The following is a 27387-nucleotide window of genomic DNA, read 5'->3' on the forward strand; positions in this document are numbered from 1 at the left end:
TCCCCATTGACTTTGCTCCTCAGAAGGTTGTAAATGTGAGTCAGTCATCAAGCGTCTGAATTTTGCTCACGTGACCACGGGGATGCTGTAACGGTCGTAAGTGTGAAAACGGTCATAAGTCACTTTTTCAGTGCTGTCGTAACTTCGAACAGTCACTAAATAAATGAGAATTTCCTGTCTTCCATTTTCAGCAGGTGTCTCCCTAAATACAAGATCTCACAGGCAAAGAAAGCGAAGGCAGGTAGAATACGGGTTTTGAAGAAAAAAATGAACTATTTAAAATCCTCACCGTCCTCCCCAAAAAAGAGGATCTTGGAATCTTCTGGGCCTAGAAATAGGCCAGTAATTGGGACATTTATGAAATTACGCAGAGAGGAAAAAGTTCTCCATTTGTGAATGCTCTAATCGGTGGCATTTAAATTTGGGAGGGCCATAAACTATAGGAAGAAACCTGGGCAGACACCTGGTAGAGGAAGTAGATGGGAATTTGAAAAGTCGCCAGATCTCACTATTGCTCAACAGGAGAAAGGATTGTGGCATGCAAACTCTCAGGAGGGTCTATTCCAAACAGACCTCGTGTTTTCCAGGAGGAGTTAGGAACGCTGAACCAAGGAGCCGTGAAATAAGCATTTTGTAAAATAAATGTTTACAACCCCTAGGACAAAGATTTGGGTTTTGTCTCCAGACAGCTTCGTTCACCTTACATAATTGCAAAATTGTCACCAACCATCTGTTCTCTTTTATTTGGGGGGCATTTCAAGGGTGACGCCAACAGATCTGACACGGATGAAGACAAAACATCGACCAACTTTGAGGAAGAGTTTGAGAAGCTGAAGGAACTCCATGCTTCTGGTAAGGCGAGGGGGCTGGCTGGCTGGGGAAGTTGAGGGCTTCACTTTCCACCCGAGGGGAAAGATCAAAGCTCTGAACAGCCAGGTCAGGTGGAGAGGTTGACTTCTGGAGGGTCATCAGAGGAAGCAAGAAGAGCAGGACTTCACTGCTTGCTTCTCTTTTTCTTTCCCCATGAAATTCTGCATTGTCCCTCAGAGAAATGGACAGCTGTTTGTCCAGAGTGGTAGAGGGTCTCCTGCTTGGGCAGAGGGTTGGACTACAAGTGGTTCAAGGACAGAAGTAGCTTCAGAACATCTCCAACTCTGGAATAGCTTGCCCAGAGATTGCTGAGAAGATCCTGTCTCTTCCCTTGCAGAGATGAAGATGTATTCGTTGGCCGTCACGCCCAACGGCCACCTGGAGGGCAAGGGCAGCATGCCCCCGCCCATCATCATGCACACTGCAGCCACCCCTATGCCCACCCCAAAGGGGTCTCCACACATGGACACCGCCTACCCTTTTGGGGACTCCAGAAGGGGCAGCAATGTCTCGGTGGACCCGCTCAGCTTTGACCAGAAATCTTTGGTATTTTTCCAAGAAGTAGCCCGCTTGGCAGGGCCGGGAAGGGGTGGGAAAGAGGAATGTTCTCCATTTGGGGCAGGTGGGTGCTGAGAAGAAGGTGGAGGAGAAGCCTCCAGCCAGGAAAGCCTGTAGGTGCTTCTTTGAGCTGGGAGGATGAAGTAGGAGAGAGGTCTTCTGCAGCCTGGCTCCTTCTGGAGGGGGGACTACACTTCCAAGGATTCCCTGCCAAACCTTGACCTGGTCTCCTCCCCTCTCCCAGTCCAGTCTCCGCAGCTCCCCATGTGCCAACTGGGGCAGCCGCCGCTCGAGCTGGAACAGTCTGGGCCAGGCCCCCAGCCTCAAGAAGAAGACCCAGTGCAGCGAGCGAGAGTCCTTGCTTTCAGGGGAGGGCAAAGGCAGCACGGATGACGAAGCCGAGGAGGCCAAGCTCAGCACCCTCAGTCGGGGGACCCTGCACCACCAGGCAGAGTCCCTGGACTGCCGGGGTGGCTTGGACCTGCCGGAACTCCTCCGGGTGCCCGGGGTCCACCCTCCGGTAGCCATGCTGCCCCTCGAGTACCAGGACTGCAATGGCAAGTTGCTGCAGGTGCCCAGCGAGCTGTACCTACACCTGGATGGCCGCAAAGAGGATCCCTTTGACTACGACGACAACATGGAAGACGTAAGTCTGAAGCAGCCGTTGCTCTTTGGCTTCTCCTCCAAGTGGGGCCAGAGGCCAGTTCCTCCAGGGGGCCTCCAGCAACCCCTACCTTTCAACAATGTCAGGAATGGTCCAGGATGGCCTTTGGGGGTGGGGAATTTTGCCCCCTTTAGGGTAGGAAGGGAAGACCCCACAACTGGTTAGAAGGAAGTCCCTTCCTGCGACATTCCTACAATCCTCCAGTTGATCAGGGACAGCTGTCAGTCCCAAACCTGTGAGAATTTGCAAGCCAACCCAGCCACGGCCCGGGGTGCAAGCTGCCCCTGCGTGCCAAAAAGAGGGGTGGAGAGGGGTGAGTTGGGATGAGATTTCCCAAGAGGGCTTCCTTTCTTTTCTCCCTCTTCCTCCCCATAGAGTCTCTGCTACAGAATCCGCAAGAACCTGGAGCCCTACAAGCCCAAATGGTGCAAGAACCATGAGGACTGGTCCCTCTATTTGTTTTCCCCCCAAAACCGGTAAGGGCTCCTTCTTTTCCATGCATGCACGGGGGTTCTGGTTTGGGCACTCGGTGGCAAATAGGTTCGCCATGAGTGGTACAGAATAACACAGGCTGCGGCTTCTATGCGCCCAGGATCACAGGGGCTGCATCAGGTTCCCTGTGGGGGTTTTCCCGGCTTCCCCTTGCAGGGCAGCTGAGGGGAAGAGCATTAACGGGAGCTAAAGATAAGGGTCTCCTCAATTTAGGGGCTGTGATAGGCTATAAATATCAAGGAATCCCGCACGGTCTGCAGCTCAGCCAACCAGAGGGGCAGGTGTGGGGCCCTTGATGCCCTTTTCCTATTGGCCTAAAAGTAGAGGAATGTTTGGGGCCGTGGGGGGGGGGCAGCTGACCAGCCCCCTCTGCCTTCCTTTCAGCCTCCGGGCCAACTGCCAGAAAATCATTGCCCACAAGATGTTTGATCACATCGTCCTGGTTTTCATCTTCCTCAACTGCATCACCATCGCCTTGGAGCGCCCGGACATTGATCCCAACAGCACGGTGAGCTCCCACCTGGGCCGGGTTGGGGCAGCAGAAGTCCGACAACCCCCCCTCCCATCCCCCCAGCCCAGGTGAGGGCTGTTAGTCTTCGGGTTTCTGCTCAGTGTGGCGGATCCTGTCCTGTCCGGTCAAAAGGACACAATTTAATGTCAGGGCGATTTTCCGGAAATGTTTCCAACGGAGAAGGTCTTTTCCTCCTGTCCAGGATGCACCTTCGCTTGTCAGAGAGTCAAGGTGCCTTGTGCTGAGTTCCTGGGCGATCTGACAACTCTTCTGAAACTGAATAGATGAATTATTTGGGGTAAATCTAAGTGTTTCCCCAAGACACTGGCTAGCTGCTGACTCTCCTCTTCCGCTTCCCAAATTGACTTGGCTGGATGTCCCTGCAATTAAAAACACCAACTCCCAAACTGCCCAAATACGATTAAGCGGCTTCAGGCTGCGTGACTGGAACTCCAGACAGTCATTTTCATAAAACCCCTTCGAGGTAAATAAGGTAGGGAAAGGATTTACCAGGATGATCCGGTGAGCTGCGTAGTTTTGGCACAGAAGCCGGGTTGAATTCAGGAACCGAGGAGGGGGTTCACAGAGATTTCCTGGGATTAGGGGGTCACGTCCTTTGCCAGATTGGATTTCAACTCTCTGGTTTCTCTCCTTTTTTGCAGGAACGGATATTCTTGAGTATCTCCAACTACATTTTCACGGGCATTTTTGTTGCTGAGATGATGGTTAAGGTACTGTCGCCGCGTTTCCAATTGGTTCCCCTTGGATTAATATACAGCAAAAGTCCGTCCATCCGTTCCACTGAGTGGAAGGATAAATCAAGGAGGGACAATTGTCCATTTTATTACTTTCAATTGGGGAAAGAAGGAGGATATTCTTGAGGGAGACCCAATTGTAAAAGAAATTGCATCCAAGAACTTTTCCACTGCAGCAGCACAGAGGCCCGTGTCAATTTTTCTCGCATCTGGCGGAAAGGTTGACCACAATGCAATTTTCTGCAGTGGTGGAAGATTGTGGTTGGCTTTTAGTCTTTGCAAAGACCCCCTCCCCCCTCCAGATTTTGTCTCATTTCCAGTGAAACGGTCCTTGAGCTTCAACGTAGCAGGAACATTCATGCCTGGAACAGCCTCTCCCATTCTCTTTCTAGGTTGTGGCTCTTGGCTTCGTCTCCGGAGACCACACCTACCTCCAGAGCAGCTGGAACGTCTTGGATGGGATCCTGGTCTTTGTGTCCATCATCGACATCATCGTTTCCATGGCATCAGCAAGCGGAGCCAAGATTTTAGGGGTCCTGAGAGTCCTTCGGCTGCTGCGCACCCTGAGACCTTTACGGTATTTGTTGGCCTCCAGAAAACCAGAAGCCACCTGAGCTAATCACTTCCTCCTCAGGAAGAGCAGGCGAAAACCCCGTTTCCCACGCCTGAACAAGCCGTTCAGGAGACCATTTTGATGCCCAGACCAACTTTTACTAAGAAAATCTCTTCTCCAACTTTTTCTCTTTGGTCTGAGAGCCTGGGAGGACTCCGAAGATTCGTTTAGAATTTGGGGAGCTACAATTTGCCATTTGCAGCTGGAAGGCAGCTCTTCCTGCCTCATGTCCCTACCCGTTCTTGGCTCTGGAAAAAAAAGACTAAGCTGGTGCATTCCTGGTCATTTCCAAATTGCATCCAAATGTGGCACTGTGCTTTAATTAACTCTAGGCACCATACAAATCAGTTGGTTCTGTCTATTTTGCTTTGAACTAAACCTGCTTATTGTGTTGTGCATCAACAGAAGGACAAAAGCAATGTGACCGTGAATGCAAAAACTCAGTGTTCAGTTTCCAGCAGTCTCTGGCACGGGGTCCTGTGGTGCATAGATTAGCATGCATGTCTTTCCAGTTTAGCAGCTACACGCATGTGCCTGTCTCGGAAGCCAAAGCACCCCGTTCCTCCCAGCAGGTACAGTAGAAAGGTTGCCCTTATTTGCAGTAGGTCACATAATCATGCCTGGTGCAAGATAAATACTGTTTTCCCAGCATTTCCAGACCTTTCCAAAGCAGTCTGTGGTCCAAATCGCTGAAGATGCTCCACGGCAAACCTTGCAGCAGTTCCAGGAACCCCAGCCCAGCCCCTAAGGGTAGGGGTGCCAGGCAGGGTGGTGGAGAGGGGGGCACAGCTGACACATTGCCCTGGATTGGAATTTGCATTCCAACTGTGATGGGTAATAATTTGAGAATTCCCGGCATCTGCCGATGTTTTGTGTTCAGAACAACGGAGGAACAATTTAGCATGCCGGAAAGTCAAAAGTAGGACGACACTTTCAATATCTGAAACCAGGCGAAAGGGAGCTGGTCTTCCTGTTTGTCATCAAGTAATAAGCGAGGCGGCTGGAGGAGGAGGAGAAGCGAGTGGGAGGGAGGAGGAGGAGAAGGAGGGAAATGTACTAGGGAAATTCTTCTCTGCTCTCTGCGGGAGCCTGCTGCTTCACATCATGACCACAAAAAATGCAAAACTAGACCCAAAAAACAACCCGGCGGGGGTCTTTGATTGCTTTGGTGGAAATAAACTAAGAAACAGCCGTGGTGCACAACTGGTCCATCTGTTTCTTGCTGGGGTGACGTTTGTGCTAGGATATTCTTAGGGAGAGGCGGATCTTGGGACTGGCTTGGTATTTGAAGAGATTAAGCTCTCAGAAGGCCAGCCAAGGTCCAATTTGGACCAAGGGGGGAAAGTCTCCAATGGCATCTGAAAGCATTGATTAGCCGAATTTCATGTCTGGAGACATTTTCTGGGTCCTACAAAGCAGGAATACCTGGGATAGCCGTAAACAAGTTCCTTTGGGCATAGGAGGAGAGGTTTTCCTCTCCACGGCAAGAGATGGCATGAAGGACCTACACAACCCTCTCCAAACCAGCAGCATCCTCAAGGATCCTAACCGGATTCCTCCGCTTGCTGTCTCCTTCCTTTTAGATCCTGCTTTTCATCATGCAGCATGCAATCAAAAATGAGGGATGGGGGAAGAGAACCAGAATGCTTAAAAGTGATAAAATACGGTTTCAAAGATCTCTGTTGCTTCCCAACTGTCCGTTTCCTCTGGAGAGCTGGATATTTTTGGGGGAGTCTGGAACTGGAATGAAAAAGGGAGATGTTCCTCTTCTTCTCCTCTCCAGGGTCATCAGCAGAGCTCCAGGTCTGAAACTGGTAGTGGAGACGCTGATCTCTTCTCTTCGGCCTATCGGCAACATTGTCCTGATCTGTTGTGCTTTCTTTATCATCTTTGGCATTTTGGGAGTGCAGGTAAGACTTCCCCACCATACCCCTTTTGCTGAGCAAGGTCCACTGAAAGGTTTCTTGGTCTCCTTCTCCTTGGGGGTTCTTCGTTTGGCTTGGCCTGAACGTGAGACGCAGACTTCAGATGATGTTCCCCAAGTTCTGCTGGAGGTGAGGCCCACTTGCCCCCTTCTTAAACCTTGACAGAGTGTGGTCCTTCCTCTTTTGCTTTGGAAAACACTCTTCCTTCTTCTTCTGGATCATAAAATAAACCTCCAAGGGGACAATCCAGGATAGGACAGGGACTCCTTGAGATCTGTCTTCTGCACTGACCAACCCCCTGCATCTTAGACGTTCCCTGGTTGTGAAGACCATCACAGCTTCCTGCTTGGATGATTCCTCAACAGCCATGACTCAGCACCATCTAACAAAGTCAAGTAGCCCTTCCCAGTTCAGGTCCCAGTGGTGCAAGATGGCTGTTCTCACACTGGAAACCTTGACCCTGTCCCAGACAGCAGATCCAGATCTCCTCTGTGGTCAAACCACTCTTCCCAGTCTTCCTGTCCTCCTGAAGATCTTCCCAAAATGGGGCCCCCTGCCAAGTCAAAGCTGAAGTCAAATCCTCCACCTCTCCTGCTGATTTTATCCGGTTTTCTCCCAGCTCTTCAAGGGCAAGTTCTACTACTGCGAGGGGGTTGACATCCGAAACATCTCCACTAAAACCGACTGCAGAAAAGCCCACTACAAATGGGTCCGGCGGAAATATAACTTTGACAATTTGGGGCAGGTAAGAGGGATAGGAGAAGGAGGACGGAGAAAGGGAGTGGTTCTCCAGCCAAGCAACCTTCCTCATCTTCTAAACCTAATTGCATCTTTAATTGGAAATTACACTTTAGAGCAGGGATGGCAACCTATGGCACACATGCCACAGGTGGCACATGGAGCCATTTGTCAGGGCACGCAAGGCGTTGCCCTGTCAGCTGGCCAGCACGCATGCACATGATGGCCAGCTGAGTTCAGCCTTTTTTAAAGCTGTTTTTCACCCTCCGAAGGTCCACCTTTGCTGGTCCAGAGGCTTCCCAACTCAGAGGCACTCTGGGTGTCTTACCATTTTAAAAGTGAGGGACAACAATCAAAGGACACAGAACATGGATGTTCAGAAGGAAGGCTCCATACCAAATTAGAAAGCTCCTTCTGAGGGCACCACCCAGGGGTGAAATCCAGCAGGTTCTGACAGGTTCTGGAGAACCGATAGCGGAAATGTTGAGTAGTTCAGAGAATCAGCAAATACCACCTCTGGCTGGCCCCAGAGTGGGGAGGGAATGGGGATTTTGCAGTATCCTTTCCCCTGCCACTCCCATCAAGCCACGCCCACAGAACCGGTGGTAAAAAAAAAATTAATTTCACCACTGGCACCACCCCTGCCTCTCCCAAGGCCTGAGAAGGTTGCCTAGTTTTCAGGGACTTTTAAGGTGGATCCCTGTGGATGTCTAGGGAGATGCTGTACCAAGAGCAGGCCCCTTGACAGGGGAGAGCCACTTCCTTCTGCAGGGTTGAAGAAAGAAACTTTTCCTTTTTCTAGAGTAGCAGTTCTCAAACATTTGGTCTTCTTAAAAACAATGGAGGACCAACAAGAGCTTTGTGTTATGTGGAGGATATCCCTCTATATTTATTTTCCCTCAGGAAAGTATCACATAGAACCTGGGGAGGTGGATCTGATTTATCGGTTGATTGAAAGCTAAGCAGAAACTGAAAATTTCACTTTTATAAACCGCATTCTTTGCTTCCCCAGGCCCTGATGTCCTTGTTCGTCCTCTCTTCCAAAGATGGCTGGGTGAACATCATGTATGACGGATTGGACGCCGTGGGGATTGACCAACAGGTAGACACTAAATGTCCTAAGAGTTTTCATGGGGAGTTGCTCAAAGACTCATTCCCACGTGCATGTGCAGCTCAATGATTGGCACTCGACAACAAGGTCAACATCCCGGCTAGGGTGCTGGTCATTCATTCACAAGAGGGGATAACCATTATGCAATAAATGACCCACACGGATGATGATAACTATGATGAAGAAAATAAGAGAATAACAGAGTTGGAAGGGACCCTGGAGGACTTCAAGTCCAACCTCCTGCTCAAGCAGGAGACCCTGTAGCATTCAGAGGAGGATCATCCGTCATGGTTCAATTAGGGATGATGTCATTCCAACATTGCTGGAGAGATTTATCTGATGGTGTCCTTTGTGGATACCTCCTAAGGAAAGGACGCTGCCCCAGGTGGGCCTCACCTTCAGTTGGGTTGATTCTCCAGCTCCCAGAATCCCCGTGATGCCTTCTCCCACCCACTTGCACCCAGATCTAAACTGTTTTTGGAAAGGTCCCTTCCTCTCAGTATGAAGTCTTCTCTTTGAGTTTTTATTTTATTTTTTAATCCTAGACTCCCCGTTGTTATCATGTCAGGATGCAGAACATGCAACTGAAATCAGAAATAGCTCAAAACAGGCGATATTCCAAAGACAGAATGCAATTATTTCAGGCAGCTGGGCTAGCTAGGGGGTTATGCCATGGGGGCATCCTGGCCATATTCATGGGGGAAGGTGCACTGACCGGTACGCTGGTCAAGATGCCATTTTTTCCAGGAAGCTCCAGGTGTTTTTGCGCCCAACGGCCAGGTCGAAGGGTTGCCTCTCTCCCTGGGCCTTGGCAGCCACTCATCTTCAGGGTGGGCTCCATCTCCATTGTGCTCATACGCCATTGTTCCTTGTCTCCCCACCCCCATCTCTCCCCTCTTCCTGCTGCCTTTTGGCCGCCTCGCCAGCCCAGCCGGAACCATAACCTCTGGATGCTTCTCTACTTCATTTCCTTCCTCCTCATCGTCAGCTTCTTTGTGCTCAACATGTTCGTCGGAGTGGTGGTGGAGAACTTCCACAAGTGTCGGCAGCACCAGGAGGCCGAGGAGGCCCGGCGGCGTGAGGAGAAACGGCTGCGGCGTCTGGAGAAAAAGCGCAGGAGTAAGGCGATATACATGTCTGGTCGGTAGACAGCAGTACAATCACAATCTTTCCGAGACTTGCCTGCTCCCAACGCCCATCTCGACCTTCCTCCTTCTTGCCTGGTTTTCTTGGGGTTGGTGATGGGTACCCCAAAAGACCTTTTTCCTCCCCGTCTTTGGAGATGCTTTAAGAGCCAGGAGGCAGCTCATCCTTTCTTCCTTGGTGCACGAGGCTCAGCTCCATGATGAGCTTCTTCTTTTTACATCCCAGCTCAGCATGGAGAGCAATCACGAGCCCGGTTCAGAGGTGGGTGGCTACCGGTTGGCATCAGTTCGGCCGAACCGGTAGTGGCAATTGCAATTGGGTCACCGAACCAGTAGGGATGGCAGGCCGGTCATGCCCCTGAACTGGTTCTCCGGTCACCCGTGCCGTTGTCAGCAGGTTTTGTTCTAATCATTGTATCATGTTCTGCGCATGTGCAAAACAATCTACAGGCGACTTCTCATGTGCAAGCAACGTGTGGCAGGTGCACAGTGCACACAAAGCACAAGCAAAACAAAGCGGCAGTAATGCCAGCAGCAACCCACCGCTGGCACGGTTCCCCCAAGCAGATATTGGTTTGGTTTGGATTGGATTTATATGCCGCCCTTCTCCAAAAGGACTCAGGGCGGCATACAACATTAAAAAACACACATCCCAAAAGTTAAAAAAAGATTAAATCCATATCCAAAAAAACAAACCGGATTTTTTTAAAAAACAATACATTTAAAATAAGTTAAAATTAAAATTAACAGGCCAGGGCGGCTTGCTGGAATATTGGTGGCCAATTTCTTCTGAGAACTCCTTGGTGCTCTTTGCGCTTGGCTGTTTCCTTGCAGGCATTTTGTTACCCAACTACGGTAAGTAACATCCTCGATACGAATCAATTTAGGTCATGAAATGTCTGCAAGGAAACCACCAAGCTCAGAAAGCACCAAGGACCCCTCATTGCAACCCCGAACTACAAACACCCCCCTCTGGTAGCTTCTTCAGAGCCACAGAGATTGGAGCTCTGAGGCGTCTACTCCTTCTAATTCTTGGCCTTGAGAGTTTGATTCCCGGGGAGGCTGAAATCTTTGAGGTGACCCCCTCCTGCCATTTCTTTTGCCATTTGCAATGGAGGGGCGGGGGGAAGACCAGGGGCATCACGGATGGGCTGAAGCTTGCGAGTGAAGCGCAGCCCAGCCACCATCCCGTGATTGCAAAGAGTTCTTGGAGGAAGAACAAAGTATAATTATTAATCCACATCCAGAAAGAAGGAGAGGTGGGGAACCATTTGAACTCCTGGGACCCAGAATGTTAAGATGGAAGTTGTGTACAGACATCCTCCCTTAGAGTGGACTTTAGAGACTTCACCAGTGACGGCAAAGCTTTTCAGCACCGGGTGCCAAAAAGAGACAGTGAGCCTCCACATGTGGTACCGGGTGCCGAAAAGGGAGCACTTTGAGTGTGGGCTCATCTGGGCCGCAGCCAGGAAGAGGAGCTGCCCAGGGGTCATGCCTCTGCCCAAAAACGGACTTCTCTTTGGGCTGCATGCATGCGCGCTGGCCAGCAAGTCTTCTGGTTACTGCTGTGCCGATCAGTGCCTGGTGTGGCTGCTCATGCCGGAAAACGAGACCAGCTCTTCCGATTTCTGGCACTGCTGCATGCACAAAGGCCAGCTGATCATTGCGGAAGAGGAACAGTCGGCCATCACAGGACTAGAGACCAACATCTGATGTGAAATAAATCCTAAAGCAGGCAGGATCTCCAAGTCCCCCAAGTCCTCCATGCTCTATAGGAGGACTCACTGCATAGGGACCATAACTTTTTTGGGGGGGGGTCTCAAAGGAACAAGCCTCCATATGTCTGAGGCCTGGTTTTGATGCTCTGCCGGAACCCCCAAATCCCCGATGAGTGAAGTTTTGTCTCCTTGTGTCTGAAGATGATTTCAGCTGCCCCATTTCTCCCCCTGTGACTTAAAGCATCGCCAAAGGGTTTCAGGGAAAAAGTGGCTGCAAATTTCCTGAAGGGGTCTGGCCCAGGGGCCCTGCATGTGGAAAACCAGCAGAAGGACTAGGAATTAGGAGGCCTCCCTTCCTTTTCAAGTCCCCCTCAATGGGCTCCATCAAAAGAGATGCACCCTCAGCCTGTAAAAGATTTCCATAGTTGGAAATGGCCTCCGGTCAGGTTCCTGCACAGAGTCGAGGCAGAAACTTAATCATATTTTGAAATGTGTTTTTTTCCCCTTCCCATTTCAACAGTGCACTGAACAGAAAAATAGGAGTTTTTGTGCTACCTGCCCAAAGGGCTTCAGAATTGATAACACTACGCAGAGAGGAAAGTCAAGGAGAAAGGGACATTAGGGTTGGATGGCAGGAGCGTTTAATAGAAAAAAGAAGCAACCGTGGGAAAATATGTTGGTTGAAAGGAGATCAGGAGATGGCTAGTTTTGTAGAGGAAGCAGCTCAGACATTCAGGAGAAACTGGGTGAAACCAGAGAAATCGAGGCAGGAAAGCCAAGCATGTAGGAAAGTAGATTGGACCATGGAAGACAGTCAGAGAAGACCAGTTTCTACCTGCTAACAAGGGATGGCACCTGGAACATATGATGTAATTTGGGGATATGTTGCACATGACATGTGTCCATATTTTCCACCATCAGATGGTGATGAGTAGAAGACCTGGAAGTTTCTGATTACAGGGACACCTTCTATGCCCAAAGAGAAGGATCTGATTCCCAGGTGGAATCTTGACCCCAGGTTTCTGCCACGATCCCCATGAGCTTTTGACCCAGCCTTAAGCTTCATAAAACCAAACAGAGGGGAACAGAAAAGTATTTAGAATAATACATGGCCTCAGTTTGTCCCCTATTCGTCTGTGCAACAGTATAAGCATTGGCTTCACTGGGACTCTGCATTGGTTCTATGACCCCGTAACCAAGAGGGCAGTTATGTTCACCAAATAACTTCTGTCTCCCCCAGAACCTTCTGTCTCCCCCTTCTGCAGTGCATGAGTTGGCATCTCTTCTAATGGACATTGCATGCATAGTGGAACGTGGTGTGGTGTGGATGTCATGCTTTTTCCTATGTCGTCAGTGTACTTTCAATGTAATATGTTCCCCAGCCGGGACTGCATGTTCCTTCTCCTCACATGCTGGGATCTCTCCAGAGCTTCTGTTTGCCTCTGACCTACTTGGGAGATCAACCAAGATCCATGGTGTCCTTTTTCTTCAGCTTGTGTGTCATGTCTGTGTGTTCTACCTCTTTGCCAGAAGGAGACCACTACTTTGTCATGTATCTCTATTGAAGCAACATGTTCACCTGGAGCTGGAACCTATCCAGTATCCTGAGCTATAATTCCCCTAATTCCCCTATTCATCTAGTAATATTGTAGCTCTAGAGATCTGCAGGGCATGACCTCGGGGGAAGTTGGCCTTCAGATTATTTTCTGGAGACCCCTGGAGGAGCATGTTGAGAATTCATCAAGGCTTTCCTTAAGGAGATCAGGGATTAGCCAATGTGGTCATTAGAATTGTTCCTCTCAGAAACATTAGGTAGACTTTAGGACATCATCACAGCACCTACAGGATAAGAGTAAGCCCCCAAAGACCCCTAACACTCAGCAAGAACCACAGCCCAGTAGTTCAAAGACAGGAAGTGTATGGGTAGTTGTTGACCTGGATGAGTTAGAAGTATGAGTTAGAAAATAATCAACCAACAGCAAAGGAGCAGAAGAGAAAGAAGCAAAGATGGGATGAAAACAAGCGGGACATTTGCCCCCAAAGGGCAAAATGGGACAGGTGGATGCAGCACCACCGAGAGCTCCCCATGAACCTCTCTTTCCCACAAGGTGGGGGACCAGATAGCATTTCCAAGGTGTCAATGAGAGATGGTTCATAGGGACTGATGGACCAGGCATTAGCTCCTCTGGGTTACCTGAGACAGTGCTGAGGCAGAGGGTTACTGCCACCTTCAAAATACCTTCTGAGCTTGGAGTTTCCTTTGATGCTCTTGCTCCGAGGCCTTGGCGGTGACCAAGAGATATGGCGCCAGAGCTTGATATCCAAGCTTCCAACTGAGCTCCACATACACTGGTTAGTGACTCTGAGTTCAGAATCCTTTGTGCTACCCAGGATCTCCAGGAGGGAAGTCGAGGGCTTCCCAAACCTAGACAATCTTCACTGTGAGCCAGTGAGCTGCTCAGATCACATCCAAAAAGCCGAGCCAGCATGTTGTCTTTGGAGATTCTCAGTCCTCCAGGTCACGGTTGTCCCAAAGGTGCATTTTCAAAAGGCAACCGGATCTTGTTTTCCCTTGAAGACCTTTCACTTCTCATCCAAGAAGCTTCTTCAGTTCTAACTGAATGGTGGCGCATGGAAGGATTTATATTCCTTGCGGTCATCATCTGGTCATTAGTCAGAATGGAAGAAGCTTCTTGGATGAGAAGCGAAATGTCTTCAAGGAAAAACGAGGCCTAATTGCCGTTCAAAAAAGCCCCTTTGGGAAACTCAGTATATTCTTACTCGGTTCTCCTTCCCTGGGGAGCAGCCCTTTACTTTTTGGCTCCTTTCCCTCTTCACCCGGTGCTCAAGCAGAGCTCTCACAGCAGCACTGCCTCTTCCTCAGCCCCTCACCCACTATTTTCTTTTCTCCCGAAGATCAAAATCCACCCCTTGCTTCAAGATACCCCGCTGCCAGGATTAGCCCCACTCGCTGCATGCTGCCCACCTTGAGGAGCTGATGGACGGACTCTTGCCAATTATCCTGAGAGCTCAAAGGCAGCCAGGCAGGAGAGAGGAAACCTTGCTTTGCGAGGCTTTCGAACTGCTTGCCTGGGAAACACACACACACATAAATATCCTTTTTAGCCACGGAGGGAAGGGAGGAATTAATAGCCGAAGGGTTACCAGTCAGTCGGCTTCCTTTTGATGTGATTAGTTCCGCTTGCAGATTCCGATCGAGCCCGAGCCGTTGTCTTGCATCAGCAAAACGCTTGGCAGTGTAACAGTCGGCTGGAAAGCATTAAAAGGGTTGAGGGCAGGAAGCAGACCCTCTGCAAATGACTAGGTGGGCCCCTGGAGGAATTAGGAGGCTAACTCCAGCTCACCCAGCCCTTTTTTTTCTCTCCCACCCCCTTGCTTCTTCTAACAACCAACTGCCTGCATCTCCCAGAATCAAATGGGGAAGATCGGACTCACTCGGCCTGAGAATGACAGGCAGCACTCTGAGTTTTTGTGAGGATTCCCGAAAGGGGTGAAGAAAGTCCTAAACGACACCACAATGCTAAGACCAACAAATCATCTAGACCAGCCAGTGGTGTCCCAACTTGGCAACTTCAAGACTTGTGGACTCTAACTCCCAGAATCCCCCTGGCCAGTTGGGGCATTCTGGGAGTTGAAGTCCACAAGTCTTGAAGTTGCTAAGGTTGGACACCTCTGATCTTAACGAAGCCTCCAGTACGAGATTTCTACTTTCTCGTTCTTGTGCCAGGTTTCCTCAGTCGGGTGCCTTGAGATGCTTTAGATTTCATCCCCCATAATCCTCGCTGTCTAGGAATTATGGGCACTGAACCCCAATGTCCCTGAAGAGCACTAGCTTGGGGAAAGCTGTGTGGCCCTCACATTTGAAAGAGAGCTGTGGCTCTCCGTAATCTATCATTTCTCTGCTCCATCTCTTGTTTTAAGGAAGCCCCTCAGGCTTTGCTTTCATAAGATACCCCAATAATCCCACCCAAATCTTAGTTTTGGGACAGGCAGGGCCCCAGCCTTTTAAGACAAAGGTTTCATGAGCTTGCAAACCTTCACCTCATGTCCAGGAACTCTGCAGCACAACAGAGTCCATCTCCATGTCTTGGTGGGCAGAGGAGGAGCCTCACGGCTTTGGGTGGCTTTGACTACAAAACCCACAATCCACGGAGCCATGGACTACATGCCCCTTGGACAAAACTCGCATGGTTTTGCGTGCCAGCATGGCTTGTGTTGGAGAAGGCCAAGGAGGCTGCCAGAAGCTGATGGGTCCTTGTTGATTTTTTTCCTGCAGAAGCTCAGCGGCGTCCGTACTACGCCGATTATTCACCTGCCCGGAAATACATCCATTCGCTCTGCACCAGCCATTATCTGGACCTCTTCATCACTTTTATCATTGGCGTCAATGTCATCACGATGTCCATGGAGCACTTTGATCAACCCAAGGTAAAGGCAGCCTCTCTTGACTCCCCCGTAGCCCTGGTGGTGCCCAGGACTGGCAGTTTAGGGGCAGGCCAGGAGCAACCACTTGGTCCCAGGGGGGTCTGGCAGCCAAGGGCTGAATGCCAGGAGCTGTTGCAGCTTCTTCAGAAAGCAGGCAGGCAGGAAAGTCCTCCTGGATGGATCCTGGTGGAACTTCCACGATGAAGGGCAGGGCAGCTGATGCTTCGTCCAGAGGTCCCATGAGATGCTTACACCTGCCAACTGCTACAGGAGATCCTATACCGCCATTCCTTTTGCACAGACACCAGTGGACCCTAACAAGCAACCCACCCACCCCCTCCTGTGTTTCCTTGCAGTCTCTAGAAGAGGCCCTGAAGTATTGCAACTACTTGTTCACCTTCGTCTTCGTGGTCGAAGCCATCTTGAAACTGGTGGCCTTTGGCTTCCGGAGGTTCTTCAAGGACAGGTTGGAGATGGGATGGTGGTGATGATGTCATTTGGGGAAGGGGTGGTGGTCTCGCCCCATTGCAGGCTGCTGAATGAGCTCAGCCCTGGTGCCTAGCCCCCCTCCCGCTCTGCCTCCTGGTAGGTGGAACCAGCTGGATCTGGCCATCGTCCTGCTGTCCATCATGGGGATTACTCTGGAGGAGATCGAAATGAACGCCGCGCTCCCCATCAACCCCACCATTATCCGCATCATGAGGGTGCTGAGAATTGCTAGAGGTGAGGGGCTTCTCTGAGGGAGGGTCTTTCTGAGTATCCCAGGAGTAGCCGCCATTGGAAGGTGGGCTACGCCTGAACGGGGAGGCTCCATTGTTCACCGACGGCCCTTCCCTTTGCTTTCCAGTGCTGAAGCTGCTGAAGCTGGCCACGGGGATGCGGGCGTTGCTGGACACAGTGGTTCAAGCCCTCCCCCAGGTGTGCAGATGTTAATCTTCCTTTCTCTTCTATACATCTCCTCCTCCTCCTCCTCCTCCTCCTCCTCCTCGATATATTTTCAACTCCCAAGCCTCCAGCTTTCCAAAAATGTTCAATTTTGTCTCGCCCCAAGAGAAAAAACAGTACATGCCCAGAGGGATATATATTGACACATTATTTCCCAACAGCACTGAGGACACCACTTCCAGCAGCTCAAAATGTTGTCCTCCTGTTTTGTTCTCTTTGAACTGAGCACTTGAGATAACGAGTCAAGGCCTTTGAGTCCACGAGTTCTAAGGCTTTTTTTCAAAGCTGGCTTCCTTTTTTGCACTCACATCAACGAAAGACAAGGCAGGGTCGCCCCTCTGGGATGCCACGGAATAGATGTTCTCGTGGCATGAAATGCCAGGGGTCCCTTTGCACTCTGCCCATGCCTCTGGAGCAGAGGAGAACCATCCCGAGAAAGTCTCCTAAGGCTCTGAAATGCCACCACCCCCCGCAGTGGAGAAGGAGGCAAAACCCACAACCAGCGAGATGCTTTTCGGAAGATGCTCTCCGATGCAGATTAGCCAGCCAGGCAAGGCATATCTCTCTCTCTCTCTCTCTCCCTCTCCCTCTCCCTCTCCCTCTCCCTCTCCCTCTCACATCAGCCACGGAGGGGGCAGGAAGAGGGCCTGCCTTTTGCATCTCCCTAAAAGCCTTCTGGGGGGGGGAAGGGGGCTCAAATTAAGCCTGTCCCAAAAGCTCAAGCAATCAACTTGAGGATGACCTGGGAAGGAGCATCTGGGGACAAAAACAAACCAGAGAAACTCTGCCCTCCCTCTGGAATTCATTTGCAGGCAGCCCATGGGCTGGAGAGATAGTGGAGCATATGTGGGACAAGGATGGGAAAAAATGCCGATAGATCCTCTCTTCCTTCCTCCCCCCTCCCAAAACAAAACAAAAATAAAAATCCAGTGCCTCCGTCAATTGAAACGCTGCCCTCCCTGATCCTCACCATCACCACTCCCCTCTCCCCTCTCCCCTCTTCCCCTCTTGGGATGAGGCCTCTCCGCACATCCGGCCTGCCCCAAGCCCTGTGCTGGGGGAGAGCAGCTGAGGATCTCCCAGGAAATGGGGTTTTTCCAAGGGTTAACTGCTCAGGCACCAGCAGCCTGGGAAAACCATCATTTCTACAGTCCTGTACATTCAAATCCAAGTGGAGAGCAGTCTCTCGACCTCTACCCACTGGCTACTCCCCAGGAAACGGGGGAGGTAGGTGGGCTGCATGAGCTCCTCTCCCCTAAACCTTGCAGGTAGCGGGTGGCAGATCTGGGGGACTCTGGGCAGGCAGTTCTCCAAGGGCTCCTGGGTCCTTGAAATGGAGCTCTACCCTTAACCTGGAGTTTAGAGAAGAGACTTAGCTCCTCTTTTTATGTCCCCTAAAAGCAGCAGAATATGCTCCCCAGGGTGGACGTCACTGTAATTTAGTCGCCCCTGCCCCCCCCCCCCTCTCTCAAGGAAACCGCTGTTTCCTGAAGTGCCTCACACCCTTGTTAAGCCCCGACATTGCCAAGCGGTCCATCCTCTCAAGTGGCTGAAGGTTCCCAGCAGGAGAACGGCCACTTCTGCTTCCAGGCACTTGTCTGCAGAGCACCGAGGAAGAGCCGATAATTATTTAGGATGGGAGGAAGTCCTCTTGCCTGTGGCTTCGGAATAACAAGCAAGAAGGGGGAAGAGACCCAGAGCAGGAGAACATTTGTAGCTCAGGGTTGGAATGAGGGGTCCCTCCTGCTCTCTGGTTTTCTTGCAGGCGTTTCACGACCCAAAAGCACTGAGGATGTTACCTAGTTTGGGTCGTGAGACGTCTGTGGTAAAACCAGCCAGCTCAGAGAGCACCAAGGACCCCACAATCCTCCTCCTCCTCCTCTCTGAAACCCCACTCCCTCCTAGCACTGATGATGTTGTCTAGTTTGGGCCATGAGACATCTGTGGTAAAACCAGCGAGCACAGAGTGCACCAAGGAGCCTTCCACAAGGGGAAAGGGGTTGTGAATACAGGAGTTGTGGGAGCTTCATCACTGGAGGCTTTCAAAAAGAGACTCGACTGCCATCAGTCAGAAATGGTGTAGGGTCTCCTGCTTGGGCGGGGGGTTAGACTAGATGACCTACAAGGTCCCTTCCAACTCTGTGATTCTGTTATTCTGGTACCTGGCTCTTTTCTCTTGGTGTCAAGGATCCTTCACAAGGGCGTGTCTCGGGTTGCATCCTACAGGGAATGCTGCATTAGGAAGGATCTCATGATAGGACTGTCCCCTATCTTCCCCTAAGACTTGACTCCCACGTCTCCAGGGCTCTCTTTGCCAGTCTAAGCTCTGGGAATTTCCTCTAGGGCTGCAACCCAGCTGGAGACGCCCATCAGAAGAGACCAACGCCAATGTCCAACCCTCGGAAAGTCTCTTTGCTGTAGACCCAGCCCAGTTTCACCAGTCATGGTCGACCAAGGATGTCCTTCATGCTCTGTCTTAGGTTCTGTTGAAGGTGGCCCAAAGAGACAGGACACATCCTTCTAATACTACAGACCTTTGCAAGCTTTGGGGAGACGTGCAAACTGGATAATCACCGTGCAGTGTAGTTTGAGCTCCTACCTTTCATTTAGTGAAGATCTGGCTCCTTCTCCAACAGACCCAGGTGGATGTAAGATGCAAGGGCACCTTCATTCCCCCAGTTGTGTTTGCCTGAGTCATTGCCCATCCTCTCTAGAGCTGCCCAGGAGACATCAGGCTGGGGGAAGCTCCGCTGATTCTGGCTAAGGCAGGAAGTCCCACCTGAGCAAGATAAACACCCTTCTGTGACATCAGCTTAACTTCTGACTTTCTGACCATCTCCTTTCCTAGGTGGGGAACCTCGGCCTGCTATTTATGCTCCTTTTTTTCATCTACGCTGCCCTGGGGGTAGAATTATTTGGGAAGTTAGGTGAGTCATCTTCTTTTTCTGTTGCTTGGTGACCCTGCTAATATGCCAGCCAGACTATCTCTGCTGAAAGGGAAGAACGTGGCCAGATGTTCCCATGACTTGTATAAGGTGAGAGAACCCAAACCTTGCCATTGTCAAGCTCAACTAAGTTCCCACCACTGACCAGGCAAGCAGGCAAAGGGGATGCCAGAATCTGGTGGGTCCCTCCAGAGAAGCAGGGGAGGGTCCAAATGAATTCCAGGGGAACAAATGAAGAGAGGAGAAGGTGCTCTTCAGAAAACAGAATGTTGGGAGTCAGATGATGGGACGCCCATCTCCTCCAAGCCATCATTTGACTTTCTCCAAGCTTATAGCTAAGAGTGGACTCATCCTTGCTCTTTCGTAGACTGCAGCGAGGAAAATCCTTGTGAAGGCCTCAGTCGGCATGCTACCTTCAACAACTTTGGAATGGCTTTCCTCACCCTCTTTAGGGTATCAACTGGGGACAACTGGAATGGGATCATGAAGGTAAGACCTCCACGTCACTTTCCCAGCAGAGCTTTCTGACCATGGCTGTACTTTAAGTTGACTTTAGACGTCATCCTGAGAGGCAGTTTGGGTTGACTATGGCATCCATCTCCAACAATGGAGGTAGAGAAGACTCAAGGCCACCTGGCTTCACCAGCTTTGTGTATTATTTGCCAAGAATAAAAGTCAAGACCAAAATAGATAAAATGTACCCCAAACAGATGCCCAATTCTGAGGGAAAGTAAGGCTTTACACAAGGTAGAATTAATCTGTGGAAGTCCTGGTCTCCATTTAATGAGAGCCACCGGTCTGTATCCCTTGAAAAAGGAATTAGAAAACCCACAGATGACATTCACCATGATGGCCATAAGTGCCTAGAGATGCTGCTGAAGTTACTATGAGTTTGGGGAAAGCTTTTGCATCCATTTCACCCATATTAGCTCCCAAAGACTGCTAGTTGGCCATTGCTGGGCAGATGGGTCTTTAGTTCCATTACTGCTCAGTGAAGCTCCATGTTTGCTCACCTCTAAATGCTGAACCTTTGGGAGAAAACTTAGGAGGACATTAAGATTTCTTCTCAGTTGACCCGCCCACCTGAAGCAAACCTTGCTCTCATGTCCCTCTTCCAGGACACTCTCCGGGAATGCCACCGGGATGACAAGCACTGTCTCAGCTACCTGCCTCTCATCTCCCCTGTGTACTTCGTCACCTTCGTCCTCATCGCCCAGTTCGTCCTGGTCAACGTGGTAGTGGCCGTTCTGATGAAGCACTTGGAGGAAAGCAACAAGGAGGCGAAGGAAGATGCCGAGATGGATGCCGAAATCGAGCTGGAGATGTCCAGAGGGATCAGCACACCAGAAAGGACCATGGATGGGAGACAGACCCCTTCCAAGGGGGGTTCACCCCTGCTGGCGAAGCATCAAGTCATGGTAAAAAGCTAGAGAAGGAGTCTGAAGGAGCTTCCCTCCCCAGGCGTGGAAAAGAAGGAGGCTGAGCCTCTTTGGGGTCATGTCTATGGGATCTTCCCCCATCCCTCCTCCTCGGACACCTGTTGGGCTTTAAACAAGTCAAGCTGAAGAACTTTTCTGCACCTCCGCTCATCCAGAAATGCAGTTGGCTGACCATCCTGCCATTCACATATTGCAAAGCTGCCCAGAATTACCAGTTCTCAATTTCCCCAAAATCTCAGTCTCCTTTCTTGCTGCCTTGCAGGGAGCTTCTGCTGCCGCTGGTGGCCTGAAGGACCCCCAGAACCTTCTGACTCTTCGCAAGATCTCGGTAGCAAGGATGCATTCGCTGCCCAATGACAGCTACATGTTCCGTCCTGTGATGCCTGCCAAGCCCCCCTTCCCACTGCATGAAGGGGAGTTAGAAGCCTTCTCCTACAGGTCACCTCGAGGTAAGGGATCAGGATCTGGGCCTGCTCAGTTTTCTGCCAACCGGTTTAAGTTGCAGTGTGTCAACAACTTCCAAAGGAAGACGTCTGGCACTATAGCATGGCATGAGTTTCAGGATAAAAGAGGTTAACATTGTTTTGAGCAGACACTTATGGAGATGCTAAGTACTGCTTGATGTTTTCCACCACAATGCAAACATTCTCTCTGCCAAGATGAAGGGCTCCAATCTGGAGATGGGGGAAGACCCCAAAAGGCCACCAGAGGAAACAGATGTTTCCTTCAGACATTTGTTCAGCTTTGAATGAAAGAAAGAGAAGTATTTCTGAGGAATAATTTCCTTCCTTGTTCTTCCAGGATCTGTCACATCCATCCATTCTCAGCCGGTGGTCACTTCATCACTGAGGATCCCACAGCTGGCCTTCCGCCCAACAACGCCCCCTCCTGGCCACAACATGGGAGCTCCGTGGAAGCTTCTACCCCCTCGCCCTGCCCATCGCACCCCCAGTTTTAACAGACTGCTGTGCAGACAGGTCAGCTTCCCGGTCTCTGGGTGCTCTCTAGCATTGGGGGGGGAGGCAGAAAGGTGCTTGATAGCCATGGAGAGGGATGGGAAATGTCTTCAGGGCCAGGAAGCACAGCTTGCCTCCAGAAGTTGCAGGAGGTCCATCACTGGAGGTTTTCCAGAAGAGACTGGACAGCCACTTGTCTGGAGTGGTAGAGAGTCTCCTGCTTGAGCAGAGGGCTGGACTAGAAGACCTCCAAGGTCCCTTCCAGCTCTATTCTGATTAAGACTACGTGGAGCCAAGGGCTGTAGAGCAGAGACGATGCAGGAGGAAGCCCAGAGTTCAGGACAGAGATCATATGAGAGGGAGAGGTGCTTCCAATGTGACCCCAGCCTGTGTCCTGTGCCTGGAAACAGCCCCGTGTCATTCATTCCCATATTGCTCCTGTTGAGTCAGCAGACCCTCAACTGGTAGACTGCTCTCTGACTCCTGAGGCAGCTGGATGGGGCCCCTCAGCCTCCAGCTCTTCCACATCCTGAGAGGCAATGCCGCCATGATACTCTTGGCCTGTGCAGGTAGACGCTTGCATGCCCAGGGGGCCGAGGGTTGGGCCGACTGCTTCAGGCATGTTGAAGTGACTCCAGAGAAGTCACTTCCATGCAAGGGGGGTTTCCCGGGGAAGGCCCAACTTTGACCCATCTGCTTTCCCCTAGATTCCCATGTTGATTCAACGCTTCAGGGAGGAGCCCCCAGAGAGGACAGAAGCCCAATTGTCTTGAAATATGGGACCCTTCTTGGATGCGTGGGGCCTCCTTGGGTTGGACATGCTTATTTTTATTTATATCTTTGTTTTGCAGGAGGCCGTCCGGAAGGACTCCTTGGATAGCTCAGCGGTGGAGTCAAAGCCCTGCGCCCAGGCCGAGATGCGTGAAAACCCACCCCTGAAAAAGTTGTCTCACAGTATTTTGGGAGGCCCACAGCCACCCCCAGTCCCCACATCCCTCCCAAGCAGTCCTCCCCTTTCCCAGCCCTCCCCTCCCCGCCCTTCAAGCATCCACAGCCCCAGGGAGAACGTCAGCCAGCACAACATCTCAGGCAGGAGGTCCACCCACAGCAGCCTCCTGGACAGCTCCCTCTTCGAGTCCTCCGACTTGGCGGATGAAGAGGTCAGCCACATCAACAGCTCTGCCGGGGATTGGGGGGTGCAGCTGGAGAGCCGGGACTGCTCGGACTCCCCTTTCGCCTCCCCGGCGCCATCTCCTGTCCCCTTCAGGAATTGCAGCACAACCAGCTTGACCATGGGGAAGGGCAAGGAGAAGGACCTGAAGAAGTTCTACAGCGTGGACACCCGGGGTTTTTTGGCCAAGCCGACATGGGCGGATGACCAGCGACGGCACTCCATCGAGATCTGCCCTTCGGTCGGCCATGAGGATCGCGGCTTCGCAGAGTCCTCTGAAAGGAGGAGGCTACCTCTCCAGATGCAGTCGGAGTCCGAGTACCTGCACGGCATCCGGAGGAAGAAGAAAATGAGCCCTCCCTGCATCTCTATCGACCCTCCCATGGAGGAAGACAGCAGCGCCGCCACGACGCGCAACAAAGCCTCTGAGAACAGTCTGCTGAGACGGAGGACTCCCTCCTGTGAATCTACGGCCTACAGGGACTCCTTGGAGCTGGCTGAGGGTCAGCCTGGAGAACTGGCCTGCAAGGCAGACCGCCGGGCACCCCCTGCCTGCCGAGGGGAACATTTAACCATCCCGAACTTCTCCTACAAGCCGACGGACCCGGGTTCCATGGGGGAAACCTGCAAACACCTCTTGGAGAGCAGCCAATCTACGGGGCCCTCTGTGGACTCCCCACCAGAGGGTCCACAGCTACCGCAAACAGACCCCTCAGAGACTCATGGTGACCCCTCTGAGACAAACCAAGGACTCGGAGGGGGCAGGAATTGTCCCCTCCCGCAACACGGACAGGTTCCAGGGACCCCGAGCAACACAGAAGAGGTTGTGGACGAGCCAGTATAGCTTCCAAGGGGGGGTGGTCTTTGGTGAACTTTAAGGGCTTTGCCACCACATGTGGCTTTGAAGAGGAGAACAGGTTGGAAAGCCACCCTCTCCATGGCAGATGCTTACCCCAAGACCCTCGGTTTCTCCTCACTGTGACAGTCCGGTTAGTGTAGACACGGAACCAAAGTCCCAGAGAAGCTCCAACTCTCCCGAGAGGTTCTGGGATAACCGGAAGGAGCCCGATTTCCTTCCCACCCAGCACAAGGAGAAGCTGTTCCAATGTTCCTTTTCCTCCCTCTTCCTCCCCTTCCCCCTCACCCAGTGTGGCCTCGGACCCCTCCAGGGGGGTCGCAGACCTTTCTTTTATCTTTTTTAAAGGCAACCCGGGGTTGGTTCAGAAAAACTCCTTTTTCCAAAAGGGCACCTTTTCTTATTGCACGAAAAGCGGTCGTGGGAAGATCCCGTGACCAGGCAGAAAGCGAGTTGTATATTGTTCTGTATATCAGCAGTTACTATAAATAGAAAAACATGTATTTGAGATTTTTTTAAAAGGGAAAAAATGAAGAAAACACAAACATCACAGGCAGACACATCGCGACACACACATCGCCAGAAATGTCCACAAGGAAGCTCTCTGTCAGATGCATATTTTTGCCGAAAACCCACCCATCAGGACGACCCCAGAGGCATCAGCCGGAGGCGCTAACGCCCCTAACTCAACCTAGGTACACCACCGTGCACCAACCACCGTCCATTCTGAAGACCAGTGAATTCGCCCTTTGCGTCCATTTTCCCGTCCTTACGAGCCAAGGTGTCCCACGTGGGCAACGTTAAGACCTGTGGACTTCAACTCCCAGAGTTCCTCAGAAATGGGGAATTCTGGGAGTGGAAGTCCACGGGGTTTTAAAGTGGTCAAAAGATGGAGACCCCCTGCCTTGTGATGCCCTTAACCCTGCCAGCTGGATCAGGCTTCCCATGGGAGGGTGACTCGATCCGTTTTGTTCCATGTCTGCATTCACATCCGATCCTCAGTGGAGCAATGTCCTCGTAGGATGGATGTGGCCACGTCACCACCATATTCACTGTCGTCTTTTCAGTTTGACCTCCGTCCCTTCATTTTCCTTCGCTGCTCACTTCATGCCTTGCCAGCTTTTTTCTGGTCCTCCTTGTTCCACAAAATGGGAAAAGAAAAAAAACCAAAACCACAACTGAATTGTAGCCAGTGCAATAACAATTAAGTTATTAATTCTTCTTATGGGTAAAATAATCTCTCTTTTTTATGGTGATGAACAATAATAATATTATTATTTTACATATATTCAAGCGATGTTGTATTTTTTCCCCCTTTCCCGCCCCCTCTCTGTTTTCCTATGGAATTCAGGTGAAACGTTGCAATAATCCGAACTTTAAAAGTGCACAACGAAAAGTAAAGAAGGAGATTTCCAAAGTCAGCAGGAAAAGAAAAAATAACCAAATAAATAGTAAACTATTTAAAAGTTTCAATTTTGTTTGCGGCATTCAGGGAATTATATCCTAAAGATCTCCAATCAGCAGAGGTTGGCTTGTTTGTGGCTTATTGTTTGTAGGCCACAGAATTCTGGAAATACACACACACACACGCACACACACACACACACACACCCATTGCGTTCCAGCCCAAAAAGTAAACATTATGGGACAAGTAGAGAAAAATTCAATTTTTTCATCTGGCATGGAGCAGATGAAAAAAGCAAATGTGGAAGCTGTCCCCTGCTGGTACCCCTGAGATTTGTTTCTGGAGCTGATTTAAAATGCTGGTGTTGGGCTGGGGGCTTAAAGGGAGATCTGTGGGTGGGACACCCAAATGCCAGGCCAATGGAGGAAATGGCAAGCAGCCTTCTGCCAGGGTGTGAGTGGGTGGCCTGGCATCCCGCCGTCTCCAATTCAGAACGGCCCCTGACAGTATTTCTACACAAACTCTGGGACTCTATGGATTTCCTTCGGATGGTGGGTGAACCCAGCATGACAGGCTTAGATTGAGGTTGCTTCTCCCTCTGGAGTCTTGCCAAGTGGTGGACAAGGTGAGCTCCTCAAAGCATCCGGGTGGTCCCGGGTTCAAGCAACAGGTGAAACGCAGCTCCTTTCCCCTGCCCAATCTGTGGGCCACACTGTCTTTGGGAAGGCTGGGTGGGCTGATGCCAAGAAGCCATTTCGGTCCTTGCATGACCAAAGTAGGCCTCTTCCTTCTCCCAGGACATGTTCCCCAGAGGGAGGGAGGAGAGGCCTTGCCAGATGTCTGTTCTGTTTTCTCCAGGATTAATGTGGGAAATGACCTCCCAGAGTTGGTCCTCCCTTGCGTGTGGATCCTCAGGGATCCGAGCCACATGGAGAGAAACACAAGGAGGGCAAGGAAGCAAACCTCCGCCTAATCCCTTCTGACCCCAACCCCTTTCCCAAGGATTAAAACCAAGGCACTCACACAAGACAGGGAAGTCAGAGGGCCTGGGTTTCTTTAAGCAACTCAAAAAAGAAGTTCTCTCCAAATATAACTTGGTGTTTGTTGGGCCAGTGGTATAAATACAGAGGAAGCAGGGATCACATAAACTGAAGCAAATAATCTATTTTCCATACTTATTGGATACCATTAGGTTTTCTGAAGGTTTGCAGGAAGAGGTGCAAGAGGGAGGGGGGAGGGAAAGAAGGGAGGAAAGGGAGGGAGGGAGGGACAGAGGGAAGGAAAGTAGGAAAGGGGGTCATGGGTGGAGGGAGGGAGGGAAGGGAGGGAAGAGGAGGGAGGGGGGAAAAGAAGGGAAGGGAGGAAGGGGAGGAAGAGAGGAAAGAAGTGCAAGAGGAAAACTTAAAGAATAGCAGCCATTATGATCTACTGTACCATAATGGCTGCTATTTAGGGCTGTATCAGAAAGCCGTAAAAGCTTTCTGAAGTCAGATTTAATGGAGAATGTCAATTGAATTATTTATCCCCAAGAGCCTGTACAAATATTGAGGAAGATCATTAGCCTTTATGCCACTTCCAACATCTTCCAACGATGAGGGATTAAATATGATTTTTCACTGAATGAGGACAGCATCCACAATTGTCCAGGGACAGGAGAGGGGGGGCCTTTAAGCAAAGGGAGGAATGCAGAGGGAGAATTTCAAGTCCATGAAATTAGACTTGTCCTCTCTAAGCATTAAGCAACCCATTATTCCAGGTGAGGCAGATACCAATGACTCATCATTACAGTCCATGCAAAGATACAGCAGTTTTCTGCAACTCAGCCGTCTCTTATGATAATCGCCAACTCCAGAAAGGAAATAAAGAAGTTAAGAACCTAAGCTGGATTGGATTCTGGGCCCATCTTGTCCATTGCTTCATTCTTGTGGAGGTCAGCCAACTGCCCAAGGAAGCCCACCACTCCCTTGCCAGGTGGCCTTCAAGGACGGTCTTCCCACCATCAAGGCTAAGAGTGGTTGATCCCCAAGACTTTCATGCAATAGTGCAACATTTTTTTGAGGCCAGCCAAGTTGGTGGCTGTCCCCACGGAGGACCACTTGCCCAACCAACTGCCCAAAGGAGCCC

At 50.8% G+C, this 27387-nt stretch overlaps 1 protein-coding gene across 2 annotated transcripts in view; it reads left to right on the forward strand.

Annotated features, from left to right (window-relative positions):
- Positions 1 to 25290, forward strand: part of LOC309398791 (voltage-dependent T-type calcium channel subunit alpha-1H-like) — a 59893-nt gene extending 34603 nt beyond the window's left edge. Inside the window, exons 13-33 of one of the 2 annotated variants that reach the window (XM_081966001.1) lie at positions 762 to 852; positions 1208 to 1416; positions 1673 to 2074; positions 2468 to 2568; positions 2969 to 3092; positions 3758 to 3826; positions 4243 to 4427; positions 6247 to 6373; positions 7008 to 7133; positions 8139 to 8228; positions 9164 to 9377; positions 15398 to 15549; positions 15903 to 16012; positions 16136 to 16269; positions 16394 to 16464; positions 19340 to 19418; positions 19804 to 19925; positions 20555 to 20854; positions 21138 to 21324; positions 21677 to 21852; positions 22683 to 25290. In XM_081966001.1, coding sequence (XP_081822127.1) covers positions 762 to 852; positions 1208 to 1416; positions 1673 to 2074; positions 2468 to 2568; positions 2969 to 3092; positions 3758 to 3826; positions 4243 to 4427; positions 6247 to 6373; positions 7008 to 7133; positions 8139 to 8228; positions 9164 to 9377; positions 15398 to 15549; positions 15903 to 16012; positions 16136 to 16269; positions 16394 to 16464; positions 19340 to 19418; positions 19804 to 19925; positions 20555 to 20854; positions 21138 to 21324; positions 21677 to 21852; positions 22683 to 23846 — 4233 coding nt within the window. In that variant the 3' untranslated portion in view covers positions 23847 to 25290. The remainder of the gene's footprint in view (positions 1 to 761; positions 853 to 1207; positions 1417 to 1672; positions 2075 to 2467; positions 2569 to 2968; positions 3093 to 3757; positions 3827 to 4242; positions 4428 to 6246; positions 6374 to 7007; positions 7134 to 8138; positions 8229 to 9163; positions 9378 to 15397; positions 15550 to 15902; positions 16013 to 16135; positions 16270 to 16393; positions 16465 to 19339; positions 19419 to 19803; positions 19926 to 20554; positions 20855 to 21137; positions 21325 to 21676; positions 21853 to 22682) is intronic. The other variant, XM_081966002.1, reaches the window with a different exon arrangement.
- Positions 25291 to 27387: the final 2097 nt, after the last annotated feature.

Source organism: Natrix helvetica (assembly GCF_964273705.1).
Source record: "Natrix helvetica genome assembly, chromosome: 13".
NCBI classification, from domain to species: Eukaryota; Metazoa; Chordata; class Lepidosauria; order Squamata; family Natricidae; genus Natrix; species Natrix helvetica.